Source organism: Lepeophtheirus salmonis, chromosome 2 (assembly GCF_016086655.4).
Source record: "Lepeophtheirus salmonis chromosome 2, UVic_Lsal_1.4, whole genome shotgun sequence".
Taxonomy (NCBI): domain Eukaryota; kingdom Metazoa; phylum Arthropoda; class Copepoda; order Siphonostomatoida; family Caligidae; genus Lepeophtheirus; species Lepeophtheirus salmonis.
This window is the reverse complement of record NC_052132.2, coordinates 21,815,131-21,837,680: the sequence shown is the minus strand read 5'-3', so window position 1 is coordinate 21,837,680 and position 22,550 is coordinate 21,815,131. Positions and strand designations below refer to the sequence as shown.

The following is a 22,550-nucleotide window of genomic DNA, read 5'->3' as shown; positions in this document are numbered from 1 at the left end:
ACTTTATTCTCATTAAATCCATGCGATTATCTATTGTCTATTTTGATACTTGATGGTACGCGAATCTGAAAAAAGATATAATTGCTATCCTAAAGGAGACAATAGGCACATGCAAATGGATTAATTTACATAAGTCTGAAAAGGATCTATAGTATAAAAAGCACACGATACTCAAAAATGGAGTTCCTCTCACTGTCTAGCTAATGTCTATTAGTTATTACTTGCTATATAAGTGCCGAGTACATGGACTGCAGTATTATTTATAATTTGATTTAGGCAAGAGAAGAAAATTTTATGTTGTCGCTGCACATATCACATGTGGGAGCGAGCTAAAAACATATGTTTGGTTGAAATATCCTATAGCCGGGCTATAGGATGCGTCAGGGACTATATAACTTCTTTTTGATTCACAAAACCTATAGACCCTAGTAGGTACGACTTTGAATTCCTTTAATCAGCAGGAGGGAGGTCAGAGAAGTGACTAGTAGTGGGGTGTTGGAAAGACATTCATGGTCATTTGGATGGATCTCTTATACAGTACAATCTTATATATGGATCTGCATCCCTGTTCCTAGGAATATCTCATTCACACGCCTGCTGATACTCTCTTTGAAGGATCTTGACTCTTAAGGCGAGATCCCCTGAACAAGTGCTTCACTCGGTGGATTTCGTCTCTAATAAAATGATCGTTGATTGAAAAGTGCCTCTTCATGTCAAAGTCTGTGATAGTTACTTCAGATCTTGTTAATCATTGTCCCTATACATAAATTCCTCCAGATCTTTACAGAAAGACCTAGTGAGGAATAGAGAGAGCTCTTATCCTCCATCCACAGCTCCTTTGGAATTCAACTTTGCATCGTCTCCTACTGTAGGAAAACTATTTCATTAATTAAAGTCGTTCAGTGTCCTTAATGTATTGTATGTCAATATATTTATTCTGTATATAATGCAGAAATCACTCATCGCAATCAGATTTATATCAATTCCCTGTATAAGTTGGACTTAGTGATCTACGATCTATATAACCTGGACACTTCTCTTTTGTCATTGAAAAACAAGTGCAAGATGATTCTTCACTCGTAAAGATGTATCTGGATGTATCAAAGTATACTCTATTCTGATATTACATATAAATAGTTATTTGTAATTGGAAAGTTCCACAAAAATAAATAATTCCCGAATGAAATACCCAGTGATGAACAAAGAGTGATCGTTTCTCATCACAGCTTCTTCTTTGATAAGCATGTTCCTTCCAAAGTCGACTTTTTTTCGTCTCTTATTCTGAGAAAAATATTTTATTGTTAAGAATAATTCAGTTTCAAATTTTCATTATGCTACTATTAGCCTCATTTATGAGATTTTTGCTAAATATATTTAAATCCAACTTGAGCAATATAATAAGCAAAATGGTGTTGCTTTTTACACTTCAACAAAATTAAAAGATCTCCCGTTTCTAATAAATTGACAAATGGCTTTGTAAAGCATCGTCATGGATTTGTCGACGTCAATAAAATGTGTAAATTTTTGGTCTCTGAGAATATCATATTGCCAGAAAATTCAACACCATGAATTATTGATTGCTCAAAAATCAAAAAGGTTGTGCATTTGCAATCTTTAATTTTGAAAACTTAATGATGGAAGAGGCTATGTATCCGGATATATAATACAATATATTGGCTCGAAATTCTTCCATAGTAAAATTAGAATTGGAAAAACTGAAAATAAATATATGTTTTCGGAAAAATTGGATCAGTGCTTACAAATTATATAATGTTTTATTTTCACATTCTTGCTTATTATTTGATTTTCATATAATATTCTTAAGTTTCTAGTATAAATTTATTTATTAAAAATAGATACGTAATATTAAAATAACGATACATGTTATCTTAATTAAAATAAATGTATTGAAAAATGTTCATAAATGACTTAATATATCCCTTCAATGCTACGATATAAGTATAACTGAAGGAATATTATAACTACTAGAAAGGAATAAAGAATGTCGTGCTCACACAATGAGGCTGACTCTCTCTTTTCCTGTGACTACAAAAATGAGAAATGACTAGTATGATGTATGGACATTGATTGATAAATTTATCTGACTCGCATCCATTGCTCACAATCTTAAATTAATAAATTTCTTAACTTATCCTAAATTATATTTATCCCTTAACTTACTAATTTCATTTTATATCGAGACAAATTAAAACTAAATTTATATGCTAAAAGAATATCGAAAGCAATATATTTTTTTACATTAGTTTAAAACTAATATTTATTTAGTATCTAATGATAAAAATATAATATTGGAAGTACAATCGTCTGTTAGGTCGAATGAAGTCTGGCAATGTTTTTGTTGTTGTACTGATGATGGAAAATATTTTATCTTCAATAAGCAACGCAGAATTCTTCACCACAACGTTAAAAAGTTTATCGACTATGATAGGAATATAGGTAGCAAAACAGTGTCTAGATTTGCAAAGTTACAGTTTAATGCTGTACCTTCGAAATTTGTAGTTATACCTTTGAATTTTCCATTTAAGGGGAGAAAACGTCGACTTTCTGAATCCCATCAAGAAAAAACAGATGATAACTTGGATAATATTCAAATTATTGCTGTTGAAAATAAGATTGATTCTATTGAATCCATCAACATGGATCATTCATATGCTTTTCCATCTGATATTGTAGTGGCAAAGACCAAGTATTATCGTCTTCAATCTTTGATAGAAAAAGTACATCTTAAAGAGAAGAAAGAAGGACGGAAGCTCCATAATGCATGTCTTAAGAATCAGAATACAAAATTAGAATTGAATCAAGTTATAACAAGTATTATAGAAAAAGAGCTTTTATAACCCCAGAACATTTCAATTCTTGAAGGAGGTTTCAATAATGTTCAATTTGAAACCGTTACAGGATTGCTGGAAAAAGAAACTAAAACAACTACGTTTTCACCAGAAGTGAGCGATTTTCCTACAACTCTTTTTTATTGGAGTCCAAAGGCATTTGATTTCGTGTCTCTACTTCTGACTTTACCGAGCCAGCGCACAATCCAAAGATATGTAAGCAGCATTGATTGCTATCCTGGATTTCAAATATCAGCATTTGAGGAGCTGAAACGCCGGAGCAATGATCCTTATTTTAAAGAGGCTAGCCTCTGTATAGATGACATGTCCATTAAACAGATGATTGAACTTGATAATAAGCTAGGAAGAGGTTTTGGTTATGTTAACTTTAGTGGTCAAAGCAACAGTGGTGAAGATATACCAGCAAATGGATGTCTTGTTGTGATGCTCGTTGACCTTAATAGCTTTTGGAAATTACTTATCGCTTATTTCTTAATCAAGGGAATTTCAGCATCTGTTCTTGCAGGAATCATTCGTCAAGCTATGGTATTCGCATTTGAAGTTGGTATTATGGTTAGATCCATTTGTATGGATAGAGCTATCTACAACATCTCGGCATTAAATATTCTCGGCTGCAATCTTCAACCTATGGTAAATAACTGTTAATGAGTATGAAATTGCTAATTTAAGTATGATTCCTTCTTTTAAATTCAGTATATTGAAGACATATGTACAACATTCCCTCATCCATGCAAAAATACAACAGTAGTTCCAATCTGCGATCCTCCTCATATGGCCAAAGACGTCAGGAATCTGTTCTTGGATTACAAAAGCATTATATGGCCCAATAAAGGTGTTATCAGATGGTCTTATCTTGAAGAACTCCATGTAATTCAATTTAGGCTTGGTAATAAGCTTACGAGATGCAATATTTCATTTAAAAGTTGGAAAATGAAAGTTAAATTAGCTGTTCAGTTAATGTCAGACTCGGTCACTAGATCATTGAAATGGGGTCATGAAAACAAAATTTCTGGGTTTGAAAGTGAAGATGTTCTTGTTACGGCAGAATTTCTTGAATTGCATGATAAGATTTTTGATATTATGAATAGTCGATCTAAGTACGGCTACAAATTAAAAGCAGCATTGTCTCCAACTAATATAGTTCAAGTGGAGGAAATACTCAAAAAAATCATTCATATGTATGAAGTTTTAACAAGAAGTGACTGGATTAAAATAAGTTTTTCTAGGCGACGCACCGGGCCATTAGGCTTAATTGCCTACATATATTCTCTAAGGCATTTTGTGGAACCAATGAAGTCTATATATTTGTTCTCATAAACTTCAGCAAGACCATTTGGAACATCTCTTCGCTGCAATCAGACAAAGGAATAAATGGTGTTTCAATCCAAGTCTGATAAAATTTAGATTTGTCTTTAGGTAATATTTGAAATGTTTGGTTGTTAAATTTTGGTTCATTGTTATGTTTTTAATGCTAAATATTTAATTTTTATTATATTTATTTATTTTTTAGAAAAAATTTCTACCATGCTTGTAGAGGAATCATTGAAAATATCAATGGGAACTGTATTCCACAGGATGAAACTATTTTTTTAACTTGTGGGCAATGTTATTGATGAACAACGTCAGATCATTGCAATAAACGATCAAAACGACTCTACAGACACATTTTGAATTAAACTGCGGAAATGACGAAGTAAATCTTAAAACATCTCACTTAAGAGGGTGAAATACTTCAGACTGCAGAATATGTAGCGCATCAATTACATACATTGCCGGCTATTATGTATATGTATTGCAAAAAAGTATTAAATGTGTAATTTGCAAAAGAGCATTATTTCATAATGAAGAAGATCCTTGTCCTGACACATCTTTAATTTCATTTAAAAATTATTACAGTGATAATCCGAATAGAGGACTGATTAGTCGACTTCTTTTTCTGTGTGAAAAAATATTCCGTCAGCACAATGGCTCACTTGGCAGCATTAACATTCCAGAAAAATTGTTTATAGAAGTCCTTAATAATATCAATATGTCAACCATCTTCGAAGGATTATCAAGACATAACTTAAAAACGTCTGAAGGAATTGATCATCATTATATCACCATTATTAATTTGGTTTCAAAAAAATATATTTTTCTTTGCATGAAAAAAGTATTGTCAGACATAATATCCAGCAATAAAATTAAAAAAGATGGAAGTGCCCTTAACAGATATAGGATTAGGATTTTTCAAAATGCTTAGTTCCAAGATGAAGATATTTTTTTGAAATCAAAATATAATTGTAATTTAAAAAAATATAAAGTTAGTAATCATCATATTGATTTTAATAGCGTTATTTAGTCTTCCGTGGATGTGCGTCTTTGGGGGGGGTTGACTGTTGTTGGGAAGGTGATTATGTTCATTGTCGATATTTTCGAAATAAAAATGAAAAAAACTATTGACATATCTCTGGTTCTCCAGGACTTCCCATTGTGTCCAAAACGTTTTATAGCTCTAACACATGGTATGATCAAACTGTTTAAGATATCCTTGAGAATTTGTGGAAAAGGAATTATCCTTTACTTCAAACTACCTAAATTTGAATTGCATCCCACCCCATAGGAGTATGAACCAGAAGAACGACGTTTTCATTCTCAGGATCCATTATGAGGACAGATACATTTAGATTTCGAACTGAGAAGGGGAGGAATATTGAATTCGTAAGTTCGTTTCCATACTGAACAAATGTACCTCACCAATCGATATGGATAAGTAACTATTTTGCAAGCTTTAAAGAGATTTTTTTGAAATTTGATATGAATTTTTGGTCCAATGAGGACTAAAACAAGTCCTTTCTTTAAATCAATAATTGGTTTCCTAGTGACGTCAAAATTATTTGGCTTCTATGTATCCAATATATCCAATCCTCTATATATTTCTTTCTCTATGGGTTACCATAAACATTTTATATGCACAACAGATATACAGGGAGCGGGGATCAAAAATTTTCTACAAACACAAAATATACATTTTTTAACTTTTTTATTGAAAATCAAAACTATGACGAGCATAAAGGTATAGAGTAGCCATTCATTCGACATAATCACCGTTGGCATCAATAACGGCCTCTGAACCGGCCGCAGCCTCTTCTGACCATCTCATTGTCCATGTTGCCGAATACCTCCTTGATGGAGTCCATCAGGCTGGCCTTGGTGCTATGGGGATGTCTCTCGACATAGCCCCAGACAAAATAGTACAAAGGATTAAGGTCAGGAGAGTTAGGAGGCCACAAATCCTTGGTTACGACGTCATAACAGTTCTCGGTTAACCACTGCATGGAGATTTTGGACACATGGCAGGGTGCTCAGTCCTGTTGCCACACCCAGGGCCAGTCTCCGGCCACCCCTTGGATCCAGGGCAGAACCACCTTCTCCATAACATCCAGATAGACCTCTGTATTGACCTTTAGACCCGTTTCAAACATGTGGGGAGGCATAACATGACCACCCCGAACACCATGACCGTTGCAGGGAACTTTGTCTTCATTATCTTCCTCACATGGCTGGTGCAGGTGGCTATCCACCTGTTGTTCTGCTTGTTGACCTTCTGATCTTGACAGAAATTATTTTCATCAGAGAAAAATCACAGCATCCCGGGCTGCTTTGGGTGCTTGAGCTTGTTGAGCAATTTTGTTGACTTCATCAGCCTGTTGTCCTTTGCCTTCTGGGTCAAGATCTGGCCCACCTGCATCTTGTAGCTCCTGCACCTTAAATCCTCAGATACAGTCCCTTATTGTTTTCTCATGGCAGCCCAAATCCCTCGCCATGACCTTCATGGACCTGGTAGGGTCATCCTCAACCATCTTCTTCACCTTGTTGACAAAGTCGGTGTCCCTGACCTTCCTGCCGGCGCCCTCTTTATGGTGGCATCAACATCCCAGGTGCCCCCTACCTCCTTATGGATACGCTGAACAGTCCGTAAATTCACTCCTAAGGTTGAAGCAATCGTTGAATTGGAGATTTCACCTCCATTATTAACCAATGCCATGACTACGGCGGACCTCGAAAGCTCCTCGTTCCACTTATTGCTCTTTATCTCCTCATATGATGACATGTTGCTAACTGAACTACGTATCGTCAGCTGACGAGAATAGCTTTCCCACTTGGTAACCGGTTTTTTATTTGATAATGTCGTCTTCAAGTTATCAAGGTTTAAAGTAGGCGACAATTTGATCCCCGCTCCCTGTAATATAATATGAATTATGATTTATGAATTAACAATTGTTGGAAACAAATATTCATAAATAACTTTAACCACGAAGTCTCTAAGTACACAAAAAACTAGAATAATCATTTGAAATGAATATATATAAAATGAATGATTCATTTCTTCTTTGCACTCTTGTAAAAAAAATGAACGCTTTCCACATTGATTACAATGTTCCCCGACAACAGTTTGTAGAAGGAGGGGTGTGTGGGAAGAACGAGAACTTCTTGGAAAAACCTTTCATTAATTTCATGATAATATTTGGATGGATATCTCCAACGGATCAATCGGATATATGAATTTGCATCTATACTTTTCTTTATACTATTCTTCCGTTCATAGGAATATCCCATTCACACGCCTTCTGATACTCTCTTCATGTTATGGTCTGTTCATCTTGACTCTTATGGCGATATCCCTTGAACAAGTGCCTCACTTGGTGGATCTCATCTCCTTTAATGGAAGGATCGTCCATTGTGCAGGAGCTTCTTCATGTCAAAGAGTCTGTGGTAGTGACTTCTGATCTCGTTAATCATTGTCCCTATACATAATTTCCTCCAGGTAACTAATAGTAGTCAACCGTATTAATAAACGTAGATGGATAGATGTTCTCATTTTTTTTTCTTTTTCATACCTACAATGGTATAGTATGAAAATAAGATTTAAGTCCCCCTTTATATAATCCCAGGGTGCGTTTATGAGGAAAATGTAAAACGACTGATAGAGAAGTACAACTGAAATGAAGAATTTTGCAATGCAAAAAAACTAGGGTAAAGGGACGAATGAGCCAACAACAACGGGGGGGGGGGAATCCAGGCCTTGTTCAATGTAAAAACTAATTGAATAGTCAATAAGACTAGAATGTACCAATGAGAAAATGAGGAAGTATAATACAATATGCGTCTTACATAATAAAATCTTTCAGGTATAAATCACAGACAATGGATGAAATATCTGGATAACGTGCCTTATTGAAGAAATAATATGTTGAATAACAGGCCTATAATACAATCAATTATTAAATTAAGAGATTTAGGAAATCATAGTACTTATGCAGTGTTATAAAATACATACAAACACTAATATACATTTAGTAACTAATAATATCACCCTCAAGGATCATGAATTTATTTAAAATTTATAGGTTTATAATACCCAAGGACAGAAAATAAATTTCATTTGCATATATGTAACAAAAAAATACCATATATTACCATAGATATAAAACATAATATTATGTAGAGTAATTATTACAAATTAAAAATCAAGTTTCTTCAATAGATTCTGAATTCCATAACATCCAGCTCATTATTTTAATCACATAAGATATATATTTTTGTAAAATTACACGTAAGAAGACACATTGTAGAAACTTTTACAATTAATAATAATTATAAGTTTAAGTAAATTAACAATACAAAACACTTTTTTACTACTATTATGTCATTTAATAAATGAGATCACGTATTAAGAATATATATATTTGATTTATTAAAGACTATTAAAATATAGCATGTATACAACACATTACAATCAACAATGCATTTGGACATCTCATCAATAGTAGCAAAAGAAAATACATAAATAATAATTTATCTGGTTTAGTTCATTGTTTTCTAAGATCAGTGGGAGAGAATATGGTAATTTTTTATTTTATATAAAAATGTCAATGTGAAAGATATAGGAATACCATGCAGCTCTTCTTATTGATTTGGTGACTGTACACTGGCCTAGAAAAGGAAAAACAAAACAAAAAAGATTATTAACACAAATCCTTTAGGTACTTAAAATTTAAGCGACATAAATAGTCCAAAATACATATTAAAAATGAATATAAATAACGGATCAATTTTGATTCATTCAGTGATTTCGCAGAATTAGTTTTGTTTTTATTTCACCTCTTTTTCAAAGTAAACAAAATCCCCCATAAGTATCAAAATATATAACATTCAAATATATTAAATTTTAGAACCTTTTATGTATTTACTAAAAATGTTTGATTACGTTTTTTAAATGCCTAAAGAATTACAATTGTATCAGGATAAAAGAAAAATTATCTTAAAAGCAACTTCTTCACAGACACAATTTTTTTAATTCATACCTTTTACAAAAATATGTGATGTTAAAAAATCTTTAAGACATAATTTATCCGTAAAAAATTCTTCAAAATTCACAGATTGAATTCTTCCGGACCTTTTTTTTCCATGTCATTCGTCTATTCTAATATAATGTTGGAAGAAGATTTGTTCAATATAATGAGTTTGACAATCCCAGCGTTGAGTAAATTGAAAATAATGCTAATTAATAAATCTTCTAAGTAGCGAAAAATGATTGAATATATATGTATATTATTTGAAATTAATAGCAAACTCTTATATTTTGATTGTAAAAGGCATTATGAACTTAAATAATCAAAAAATCGGTGTTTTTCTTCACTTCAGAACAACATTTTTACAGAAACCGTGGAGTTTCTCGTATTTGACTGTATTTATAAAATTTTGATCACAAATAAATTACATGGAAAGTCCAATTATATAATTTTGATTAACCCAAGTTTTTAAGTAGTTCCAATACTGATAATTAAATACTTCAAAAACACTTTCAATGAATAATTAATAGATGTAAACTGATCAAACTATGATGCAATAACTGTAATTTTTGTCTACAATCCAAAACTAAGCTACTCTAAAAACAATTAATGTCTACAAATAATTAAGTGAGGAATTCATTTTACAAAACTAAATTCCAATACACTAAAAATGAAGTTGGAATATATAGTTTATCAGAAAATAAACCGAATTAAATCGCTCGGAAGGAAATAACTTGGAACAAATTAACAACAAAAAATCGATGATCCGTTTTAGCTCTTTTCAACGTATTTATCATATTGTGACGTTTCTTCAATTATAAAAGAGAGATGTTAGAATGACAGATTTCAGATAACAATGATTTCTAACTTTTTTATTACTGTGGAGCTCCTAGGTATATTTATTTGGGGAAGGAGAAACTGATTTTGTCCCAATTTTTTAATATAGGATTTTTATAATATTTTTTTGACGACCGTTTTTTTAGAAGATACATTTATTTATAACCTAGATAACAACTTGCTGAGCCTCTGTTGGAAATCACTGTTCTAACAGATCAAAGTAACAAATTGGGTTTAACTATAAGTATAAAATTAATATTGCTTCAGTCATTTAGGACTGAAGACTGCGGAACTGTTCAGTTCAGTCTCGATCTGTTCCAGTTCAGTCCTGAAAATTTATAAAGTTTAGTCCTTGATGACGACACTCAACTTCAATTTTTCTTTTTAAATCAGTTAGAGTACTGACAATCCGAAGGATTGGTCCCAATAACAGGTAGGACCTGTTCAAAGACTGGACTGGACGGAATCAATAAGGACTGACACAACACTATATAAAATACATCATTAGTAGGATATCGAAATAACCAATAATATAATTAAATATAACTGTAAGAAAAGTATGAGCTGAAAAATAAGAATAATCTGAGGGTGAATTCAAAGATCGGGAACATGTACCTTTGAAAAAATGAATGAAATTTAAAAATTATATTTAAAGAAACTTTATGAAACATTAATATCTACCTTAAGATATTAATAATATTTCCAGTCCCTCATTATCATATAAATATATTGATGTAATGTCAAAAATCAAATCAAATCAATAAAGGGCCCAATAATTTAAATTGTTTTCTTAATGATAAAAAATATTTACCTCAGAAGAATCAACTTCTTTGATGAGTGCCTTAATATCTAAATCGTCGAGACAAATTCCGTGATTTTTACCTAGAGGGTTTAATGATTATAAATTGTAATCAATTATTATTTCTAAATTTGATTTATATACCAGCATGCGCCATAAATATATCCTTGAGGAAAGTTAACTCCTTAGAAAGAAGTTTAATCCTTTCCTCAAGCATCTCATTTTCTTTTTTAAGCAAATCCACACGATCATGAGTTTCATTGGCTTTTTGACGCGACTTTTCCCTAGATCTTTTAACAGCTTCATTGTTCCGGGCTCTTTTTGTTAAATAGTCTGGGGAGGATTTATCATCCGACCCTTCACTTTTGTCACCTTTACGAGATCCCATGATCATTTGTTCGTCCTTTTTCTTCGATTTTTTTTTTCTCTTGGTTTTATACACACTGAAATACAACTTTGCAATGACGCAATCTTTTGAAAATAGTCGTTGTGATGTTATGTTATTTTATTTACTACTTTACATATTCTGATATTTATTTTATTATTTTGTACTTAATAGTAAATACAGTACTACAACGGCAGCAGACCTCAAGGTAAAAAAGAGAGACACAAATTATAAAAGCGCCCTCTATAAAGGTTAGCTAGCTCCTCTCCTCTAACTACTACAATTTATTATAAAACCTGATAAATAAAATGACCTCATTTCGATAGAATTATTAATTTATAGAATTCTCTTGAAATCTAACCTTCTCTTAGCTATGGTTCTGTTCGGAAATATAATAAGTTATAATCAGTAACTAAAGCTGTATATCAGTATAAATTTAAAAATGTTTGATATTACAATGTGACTTTAAGCGCACATTAATATTGGATCATGAAGATAAAGTTAATTTTTTATTTTATCCTTGAGAATGTACTTCGTAAACATGATTATCTTGTTCCTATGAAACGGATCCCTCATTTATATTCACAATTATATCATAATAGGTAATTACTAATTATAAGAGACAAGAGGAATAGAAAACACATTAGTCTTCAACTTATTTTGGATTAAATAGGATTTATTTACATATTATAGAATATATTTGATTCAATAAATTATCAATTATAATTAATTTTCAATTTCTCATTATGTATTATTTTGAATGGTTTTCAATTAAAAAATAATAATTTTTTTTTATTGTTTGTCATTCCATTATTTGCACAAATTTCATCATACTTTGTAAATAGTAATGTATATTTTGTTACGTCACTTCTAATAATTTTCATCTAGTCAGAGGTAATTTGAAATACATAGTTGATATAGCTGAAATATAGATAAAAATCTTAGATTAACACTAATATATGAAAAAAAATATTTTAGTATCAGTTTAGTTATCCTTTCCAAAAGTCAATCCTCGACTCATAAGCTTAAACCTCATAGGTCATAGCTGTAGACGGAAAGGCCAATTAGCCAATTTTTTTATTACTTTTTAACTCTCCTTATAGAGATCTGGGTTATGGATGGGTTTTATTTCCTATTTTGTTGAATTGATTAACTTACTTGTTATATTTAGACAATAATTGCAATATGTTCTTAATAATAAGTATCTAGGTTTCTCGTTCATGAAAATGTTTACCTTTCTAAAACACGTAAATTGTGGATCAATACCATCGAACGTGCTAATTGGAATTCAACCAAAGGCTCAAGAGTTTGTCAAGTAATATGATCAACAATTTGTTACTATTACTTTAAAAATCAAATTAATGGGTTGTTTTCTCAGACATCTATAAGACTTCCTCTCCTATACAGTTTAAAGAAATCTAAATACTATGTTTATCGATTGTTTAATAATTTATCGCTAATTTTAAAGCATTTTTGAGTTAGATACTCATAACTCATACTTTGAATCAAATTTGACTATTATATTTTTCTTTATAAAATGTGAATATTAATTACAAATATGATGATATCCTGATGGTCCTATTAAATTTATTTTTGTATATTGAAATCCATTTTAACTTATGGATTTAGCCTATATTTTGTTCATTAAGTTAGAATTGCTAATTTCAAATTTATTGTTTGAATATTATAATATTAGTAAAGATTATGGAGAATGATTTGGACGTTGTTTGTATTTCCACACTATGCATACAGTTTCATAATTTAGGAAGATGAAGTGCATCAGAAAACTGATGATGAAGATTCCAAAAATTGCTCAAATATTTGTTTAAAAATGGGTAAGACCATTTTTGAAACTAAGATTGAGAATGACAATCATAATTTAAATGATAACAATCTTTAAATAATTATTAATATAAGCTTCCTATATAAAAAATACAACTTATTGTTCGTTCATATTGTATATTTCGTTCACTCTCCATGTATATTATTATTATGTATTTCTATTAACCTTGATTATTATAATTTTTAATACTCTCTGAAAACGTAGTAGAATACGTAAGCTTATTTCTTCCCCTTATATTTATGTCGTTGTTGTTCATTTTTTGTCTGTCCGCTATTTCCATTTAATCCTTTAATTTAAGATATTAATTATTATTCTATTTACTTACTATAGAGACAGCTAGAAATACATAGAGGCAATCAAGGCTAATAGAAATTTAACCTTGGAGACAGTAAGTTATATATTTTATCTCTATGGTTCTATAGAACTATTACTATAGTTCTTATACCTGGAGTGGCACCATATCTATTGTGCAACCTCATCTTTAGGCTTAGTAACATTTTAAGGAAAAAAATAATGAGTTATAATAATGGAAAAAAATTAAGTGGGAGATTCTTAGTCACTACTGGAATCTCGTATCCCAGGTCAATATCAAGGTGACTATATATAGTCTGGGACTATTTAAAGGGGGAATTACATCTTATTTCTATACTATACCTTAGTATGTATAGAAGAAAAAGAAGATGAAAGCAGTATGAATAGTATGTTATATCGTAGCATTGAAGGGTCATTTATGGACATTTATTTTAATTAAGTGAACATAATATAATTATGTTAATATTACGTATATATTTTTAAGAAATAAAGAAATGAATTTATATTAGAAACTTAAGAATATTAAATGAAAATCAAATAATAAGCATAAATGTGAAAATAAAAACATCATTTAATTTGTAAGCAAATACATATATTTATTTTCTAATTCTAATTTTACTACAGAAGAATATCAAACCAATATAATGTTTTATATACCGGGTACATAGCCTCTTCTTTAATTAAGTTTTCAAAATTAATGATTGCGAATGCACCACCTTTTCGATTTTTGAGAAATCAATAATTCATGGTGTTGAATTTTCTGGCGAAACTTTTCAAGATATTGTTAATAGGGATGGTCTTAAAAGTGCTTCAGATTTATTATATTTAACTACGTTACATGCTAGTCAGCTTTACAATATGATATTCCCAGAGACCAAAACTCATTTTATTGACGTCGACAAATCCATGACGATACTTTACAAAGCTATTTGTCAATTTATTAGAAACGGGAGATTCCTATGTTCCTATTGGGCTGACGTGTAAAAAATAACATCATTTTACTAATAAAATTACTCGAGTTCGATTTAAATATTTTAAAATATCTATCAAAAATCTCATAAATGAAGCTAATAGTTGTATAAACTCGTATAAAAAAAAAAGATCGAATTCTCTTGGTGCAATTTTCAGAAAAATTATTAAGTTATCTTCTAAATCTTGAATTTTCATTTTGTTTCGTTTAATAAAGGATTTACTCTAAAAAAAGTGTTTTATTCATATCTTAAACTAATAATACATTATAATACTAATTATACTATATATATATATAGTATAAATCAAAGGAAAGCAGGATAAAATATAAATAGTTAGCTTATAATTTTGAACGTCAGTATCTATGTCATTAATGGGTATTTTAAAAATAACTAATAATTAAGTATAAGAACTGTTATGGAAAACATTTATTAATAATCTTTATCGGTGTGGAAATCCTAAATCTTCATGGCCGTAATATTCTAATTTAGTGATAACCAATTAAATTTTTTAGAAGATGATTAAGACTAAGTTTCGATATTGGAAGTCTACAGAAATCAATTATAATTTGTTTGAAATAATCACTTAGCACTCAACAATTCGCAAAATCTATTTATGTAGATATCAGGAAAATATAATAAGCATTGCAGACAAAAGTATAGAGAAAAAGGGCTGCATATTCATTAAGAGTCTAAGATTGACTTCTACTTTTTCCTAGGGATTTCTGCCATATATACATCAAGGAAACGGAAGGATTCTTAACAATGAAAATATTTTTTCTCAGACTAAGAGACGAAAAAAAAAGTCGACTTTGGAAGGAACAGGATTCAAGAGTTTCAACGAAGGAGCTGTGAATGAGAAATGAAACTCTTTGTTCCTCACTGGGTAATAATTCATTCGGGAACTATTTCTTATTGTGGAACTCTCCAGTTCTAAATAACTATTCATATGTATTATCAGAATAGAATATGCATTGTAGACCAAAATATCGAGAAAAGAAAAGCACATTATCTTTACGAGTCTAGAATTATCTAGCACTTGTTTTTCAATCACAAAAGAGACTCAGTAGTAATAAAGAAGTATACGATAATTCCGTAGAGGATCTGGAGGAATTTATGTATAGGACAATGATTAACGAGAACCGAAGTCACTATCACAGACCTTGATCTGAAGAGGTACTTGCACAATCAACGATCCTTCCATTAAAAGATACAAGATCCACCGACCGAGTGAAGCACTTGTTCAAGGGATCTCACTTTAAGAGTCGAGATCCCTTGAATAGAGTATCAGAAGACGTGTGAATAGATATTCATCATGTCAATTCTTGTTTTTTCCCCGTCATATTCCCTCCCGTCTTCAGGAGGCATGACGCTAACGTTTTCAAAACGATGCTGTATTTATTTTATTCGGATTTAAACAGTTTTGTGTCTACAAGAGAAATGAAGAGAAATAAATCTGCTTAATGTTGATGTATCTAATGACTAATGAGTAATGACTAATGAGTGAAGAAGGGATCTGTGCCATGGAAAAACTAAGTTTAGTGATTAATAAAATGAAAATCTGGTTGTAGCATGTGATCTTTTTTTTTTTTTTTTTCATTATTTCATAGTGTAACTTCTCTTATTGAAATAAGCTTTGTTACCTATGTTTGTTGTACATTGATTCCCCAAATGGATAATAAAATCAATATATATGAATTTAAATGTAATCATCTAAATCTAATAATTTAAATCTAGAAGGTTCTCCTCTTTATTGCAGTAATTCTTTTTCTCCCCCCTCCCCCCCCCAAAAAAAAATCATATTCATATAACAGGGAGCTAATATCAACCAAGCTACTTAGAGACAAGGTAGGTCAGTCATCATTTTTTTAACATCGCCAGACAGATATGACGTCAAGTCGATAAATAAAACCGCTCCCTAGCTGAATTAATCATAATATAGTCAGCTGGTTCTGTTTACAAGTTCATTAATAATAATTATATTTATTAATACATCATATAAATTATAATTATTAATACATCATATAAATTATAATTATTAATAATATCAATAGTCAATAGGTGTAAGAGAAATATCCTAATATCAAATATGTGCAATAGTTTGCTAAATTGTGATATTTATCCGTGTTTGAGGCCCCATAGAAGACGAGCTTCCGAAACCAATATTCTTCCTTTTTCAGTAAATTAACTACTTAGGGGATAGATTTAGCCTTACAGTCGTCAATCAAGGGTGTGATAAAGATGAAAAATGTTACTCCTTGTTCTTAACTGGTGATAACTGCTCACATATATATTGCAATCCCGTGATAAGAAGATACCTTGAATGAAGAAGGAATGGTTCATTGGCATATGAGTTTGTCAAGAACTTATAATGGAAATCCAATGGAAATTTGTTATGAAATCTGGAAGCGCATTAACTTGGAATATTTGCACTCAGACTCATAAAATTTGGATATAGCTTGGGTTCATCTCACGTTCACTATATAAAACCTTAAGGCTGCTAATAAGTAATAACAATTATCAAGATTTTGAAAATGTTTTCAACGATATCCAATATCCTCTTTGAATAACTCTGGAAGGATGTGGATTTCTCTGTTTATTAATATATCACATATGAAATTGGTAGGTCTGTCCATGAATCGTAAATAGCTCCTGGGACACTTCTTTATCCCCAGTCCATCCCTCCTAAATGCCACTTTACAAATAACGATAGCAGTGGATTCAACAACGATCTTAATAAAATACTGGAATAATAATAATGTATTGATATTTCTACTTTTTTAGATATATTTACAATGTGGAAAAGTATCATTAACAATTATATAAATGTATGGCCGGGAATAATAATAATTTTCACAAATATTGATTTTTTTTTTAAATTTCTCAGAGTTTTATTACATAGGTTTTTGGATTTTTCTTCGTTATATTTTTCTTTCATTTTCTTTTATTCGAATGAAAGTTCTTATCCTTGCATATTTAAGTATGTCTTCGGCTGGAAATAATTTAATTTTTACATCAAAATATTATATGCAAGTTCAGTCAATTTAATCGTGCGGTATTTGAACTTTTAGCTCTACTAATAAGTATTGGGAATTTTGTTATTAGAGAAACGAAAATAAGCACATTTAGCAAATAAAAAATTTTATAAGTTATTTATCGTGTAAACGGCGTTATCACACTCAGATTATTCCTCTTCTATAAGCCATTTTCATGAAATATTGTTCTAAGTAAAATAAAACACCGGCCTCGAGTAAATGCAAGTTCAAAATGCTTAAATATTTAGCATTTCCCCAGGAACCCTTTCCACATGAACAAGAACTTAGTTTCGTCAACAAAAGGGAAAAATTGTTTTAGTCAGACGAAACATTCAAAAATATTGTGAGTATATTTTAAGATTTTAAAAACCCATAGTTTTACTCAAATAATAATATTCATGAAAAAAATAATTCCTAAATTATGGGCTTCCTGATCACATGTGATTCCTTTAGTATTAAATTCATACTACATTTTTTTAGTTAATTGTGAATTTTTAATCAAAATACAAAAAGAGCCTTATAACAAATGGAAGAAACGTCATGTTAAAAAATAACGATGTTGTTTATGAATGACCCCCTACAGGAAATATTGCATTTAATTATTTCATAATATAATGTTCCTATGGCTATATAATCCCTTCAATGAAAATTTGAGTACATATTGAAGATTCATATTAGATAAAGTTTTTAACGATTTATGCTGTAGTGCAAATGATTTATAACTACAAAAACCTGTAATAAACCAACTAAAGAATATTTAATTTAGTTTCACCTTTTAATGTCGTAAACATGAATTAATTTTGAATGTTGAACCGAATGTAAGGGAAGACAAATAGTTAAAAATATTTTATTTTTTCTAACTAAAGTATACAATTTAAGGAGGGTAGCCGGACTCTATGGAGACAGTGGACTATGTGGGAACAACCAATGAAATCATTTTATACTGATCCTAAAAATATTGATAAATTTAGAAATTTGAATCGAAACTTTTAAAAAAAAGGAAGAATTGGGCTAGTCTAGCTGCAGGAAGAAAGAAAGAGAAAAGAAGCAAAACAATAATACAATAATTTGAAATCGTATTGTTCAATTAAAATCAAAGATTCTGACGGATTCGTTTTTGTAAATCGGGGCAGTCATGTGGTAGGTGAATTACAGATGAAAGAAAATCACTTCACCAATCCCTAGATCGGGATCAACTCGTCAAGAGTTCCCTGGATGGACGTATGAATGATCATGTTTACTGCCTACCTATGCGAGTAGCATGCATTGCCAACAGATGAGTTGTGAACACGTTAGTAAGTTTCTGATCAAATAGAACATTTCAATAGCAAGTTTTTCTCTAGTGAGTTTCTTTCCTGTCTCATATTCCATTAGGATTCGTCTCCATCCGAAGATGCCTTGCTATGGATTGCTGTCAAGCAGAGTTTCTTTTAATGGACACCAACTAGTACGGATTTAAGACGATGTAAATTAAGTTGACCGTCAAACTGCATAGGCATAGCAATCATAACTGTGGAGCTGTATCATAATTCATAAGGACCTTCACACGGCCTCAGGTGTCCACAAGGTTTCCCCAAATATCCCCGTGAGATTGAATTCCCTAAAAAAAAGGTGACTTCTGACTATGATATTGCCATACATATATGTAGTTATATAATTAATTGATTCTTTTTTGTTAAAATTAATTTACCTGACCCGGATTTTTAAATGGTATCTTTTTATTATTACGAATTATGCATATATATTAAATCAAATAGTAACACAATAAAAACGTATATTTCAAACGCTCATGGATCCTTTCTTCCCAGTCGTGAACTCTATAGGCGTAGTAATATCATGAAGAAAAAGAGCTGTGGGTACTTCTAGGAGAAGCGGGTCACGAAATTGTGGTGGAGGATGAGGTACTAAATCAATTATATTGAGGGAATCGGTGTGGAAGGGCATTATGAGTTATATATTATCTACGAATGTTTTTCGTACTTATAATTAAACAATTATTTCAACAACTAAACTAGTTGTTGTTATTGTATCCATAGAATTATTCCGTGTCAGGAGAATTCACAATGAACATTTGTGTTAATAATGAGCAATTTACTTCTAATGATAAATACCCCTTCTTTTAAAAGAGAAGTTAATTTTAAATTTGCCAGAATGTATTATATTATACAAACGAATCTTAATGAAATTTTTGAAATTCAGCACCATAACTTTAAAATTAAAACTACTCAATCCCTCTACAAATATAAAATTTCTATTAAAAATATGTGATTAACAAATAACTAGAGGTTAAAAAAACGGCATGGGAAGACTAAATCCTTTCAAATAAATGTTTTCATTAATACATAACAGAAAATCAGATTACCGGAAAACGGTTACCCCCTTGTACATATGTTAAGATAAAAAATTAGAAACTTAAGAATTTTAAAATGAAAATCAAATAATAAGGATGAATGTGAAAATGAAAAAATCATAAAATTTGTAAGGACAGATCCAATTGCTCCAAACTCATATATTTATTTCCAATTTTTCTAATTCTAACTTTACTATGGAATAATAGAATCTCAAGTAAATTTATTGTTTTATATATCCGGATACATAGCCTCTTCCATCATTAAATTTTTCAAAATTAATGATTTCGAACTTTTTTGATTTCTAAGGACTCAATGACTCGTGGTGTGTGAATTTTATGGGAAGATCTAGATCCCATCGGAACTTATCCAGATAGTGTTAATAGGGGTTGTCTTAAGAGGCTTCAGACTACGTTACATGTTAGTCAGCTTTACAATATGCCATTCTCATCGAACACACTCGAGAAATTTTATTGACGTCGACAAATCCAAGACGATGCTTTACAAATCTATTTATTAAAAACGGGAGATTCCTATCACCCATTTGGGTTGAAGTATAAAAAAACCTCATTTTTATAATTATATTGCTAATGTTGGATTTAAATATTCTAATATATCTAGCAAAAATCTCATAAATGAAGCTAATATTAGCTTACATTCTGGCAAAAAAAGGTAGAATTCTCATGCTGCAAGTTCCATAAAAATTACTAAACTATCTTTTGAGTTTTGAACTTTCATTTTGTTTCGTTAAATAAAGGATTTACTCTGAAAAAATTGTTTTATTCAGATCTTAAAATAATAATACATTTTCATAATAATATAGGTATAAATCAAAGAAAAGTAGGATAAAATATAAATAGTTATCTTTTAATTTTGAACGTCTTTATTAATGTCATTAATGAGTATTTTTAAAATAAATAATAATTAAATATAGGAACTGTTATGCGAAACATTTATTAATAATCTTTATTAGTGTGGAGATCCTAAATCTTCATGGGCTAATATTTCAATATGTTGATAAGGAATTAAGTTTTTTTAAAGATGATTAACACTAACTAAGTTTCAAAATTGTAAGTCTACAGAAGTTAAGAGGTTACTTATAATTTGTTATCACATAATCACTTGGGCTCAATATATATAATATGTATTGCAGACAAAAGTATCGAAAAAAAGGGTGCATATTAATTGAGAGTCTAAGATTGACTTACTTTTTTCTAAGGGATGTTTGCATTATATACATCAAGGAAACTGTAGGATTCTTAACAATGAAATATTTTTCTCAGAATAAGAGACAGGAAAAAGTCGACTTTGGAAGGAACAGGCTTCAAGAGTTTCAACGAAGGAGCTGTGGATGAGAAATAATTGTTCCTTACTGAGTAATTCATTCGGGAACTATTTCTTATTGTGGAACTCTCCAGTTCCAAAGAACTATTCATATGTTAATATCAGAATAGAATATGCATTGTAGACCAAAATATCGAGAAAAGAAAAGCACATTATCTTTACGAGTCTAGAATCCTCTTGCACTTGTTTTCCAATGACAAAATAGACTCAGTAGTAATAAAGAAAACAGGCGTGAGATTGAAATGTCCAGATTATATAATTATACGTAAAGACCGTATATCACTAAGTCCAACTTATAAATGGAATTGATATAAATGTGATTGAGATGAGTGATTTCTCTGTTACATACATCAAGAACACTGAAGGATTCTTATTAATGCAATAGTTTTCTTAGAGTAGGAGACGAAGCAGAGTTTACATTCAAGAATTTCAAAAAAGGAGCTGTGGATGGAGGAAGATATTCTATTCCCCACTGGGTCTTTCTGCCTTTTTGTGGAACTCCATAGTTGTTATATGTTGCAGAATACGATGATTCCGTAGAAGATTTTGAGCAATTTATGTATAGAGACAGTGATTAACTAGATCAGAAGTCACTATCATTGACCTTGACATTAAGAGGCACTTGCACAATTAACAATCCTTCCATTAAAGAAGAAGGGATCCAACGAGTGAAGTACTAGATCACTCAAGTGATCTTCCCTCAAGAGTCGAGATCAGAAGGCGTGTGAATTGGATATTCCTATCAACGGTATGGATGGATGGATGCAGATCCATATATCCGATTACTCCAGAGGAGAGATCCATCCAAATGACCATGAATGAAATGTTTTTCCACGCAGTTCCAACTCCTCGCCTCTCTCCTCCTGCTAACTTCTGTGTAATGGAGTTCAAATTCGTACATACTAGGGTCTATAAGTTTGGTGAGTCAAAAATAAATTGTAAGTCCCCCTTTATATAGTCAAAGATATAGTCAACTTGGTCAATATGTACACTTTATTTTATTATTCAAACCATCATAGGAAATGGAAAAAGACTGAGTCACTCAACCTCATGAGGTGTATTTTTTTAATTGTTAAAAATAAAATGACAAAAAATTGTACATTATTTCTGCTTTTTTATTTCATCTGGGTCAGATAATTCACGTCCGAAAATTAATATATCTTCCGCAAAGACATTTTTGAACTGAAATGAAAATCGAAAACACTAAGTATTTCAACCTGGGAGTGCTACAAATTGTATTTTTCTAGAAGTGAATTACAAAAAGCTATCAAAAGTGTAGTTTAGATTGAACATTTTATCCATTAAAGTTAGGAATCATCTTTTTGGCTACCCGCTAAATAAGACTGGGTGACTAATCCTTGTTCCACTCCCAGATATTAGTAAAACTCATTGGCAAGGTGAGTATATATAAGGTAAGAGATGAGAGATTTATTTGCTTTTGTTTACAATTTTGATGACGTCACAGAGGAATCAA

General features: G+C 30.8%; 1 protein-coding gene and 2 long non-coding RNA genes across 3 annotated transcripts; 2 read left to right on the top strand and 1 right to left on the bottom strand.

Moving 5' to 3' along the window:
• Positions 1-300: 300 nt before the first annotated feature.
• LOC121132645 (uncharacterized) lies at positions 301-13,795 on the top strand. The gene is made up of 5 exons (XR_005869408.2): positions 301-2,457; positions 2,547-3,072; positions 3,752-4,286; positions 4,381-13,061; positions 13,400-13,795. It is a non-coding gene; the product is annotated as an uncharacterized lncRNA (long non-coding RNA).
• On the bottom strand, positions 5,876-11,235 carry Irbp18 (Inverted repeat binding protein 18 kDa). Its single transcript, XM_040728071.2, has 3 exons — positions 10,986-11,235; positions 10,854-10,924; positions 5,876-8,846 (listed from the first exon to the last, which is right to left on the bottom strand). The coding sequence occupies exons 1-3, from the start codon at positions 11,233-11,235 to the stop codon at positions 8,820-8,822; spliced, it is 348 nt and encodes a 115-aa protein (XP_040584005.1). The 3' UTR covers positions 5,876-8,819.
• Positions 13,796-18,266: 4,471 nt separating the features above from the next.
• Positions 18,267-19,168, top strand: LOC121132649 (uncharacterized). Its single transcript, XR_005869411.2, has 2 exons — positions 18,267-18,679; positions 18,759-19,168. It is a non-coding gene; the product is annotated as an uncharacterized lncRNA (long non-coding RNA).
• The last annotated feature ends 3,382 nt before the right edge of the window (positions 19,169-22,550 follow it).

Coding starts and splice junctions, on each gene's coding strand:
- Irbp18 (XM_040728071.2), bottom strand. CDS start 11,235: ATGATCATGGGATCTCGTAAAGGTGACAAAAGTGAAGGGTCGGATGAT. Junction 10,925..10,985: donor TATATTTATGGCGCATGCTG/GTATATAAATCA, acceptor TAAACCCTCTAG/GTAAAAATCACGGAATTTGT. Junction 8,847..10,853: donor AAGAAGTTGATTCTTCTGAG/GTAAATATTTTT, acceptor TTCCTTTTCTAG/GCCAGTGTACAGTCACCAAA.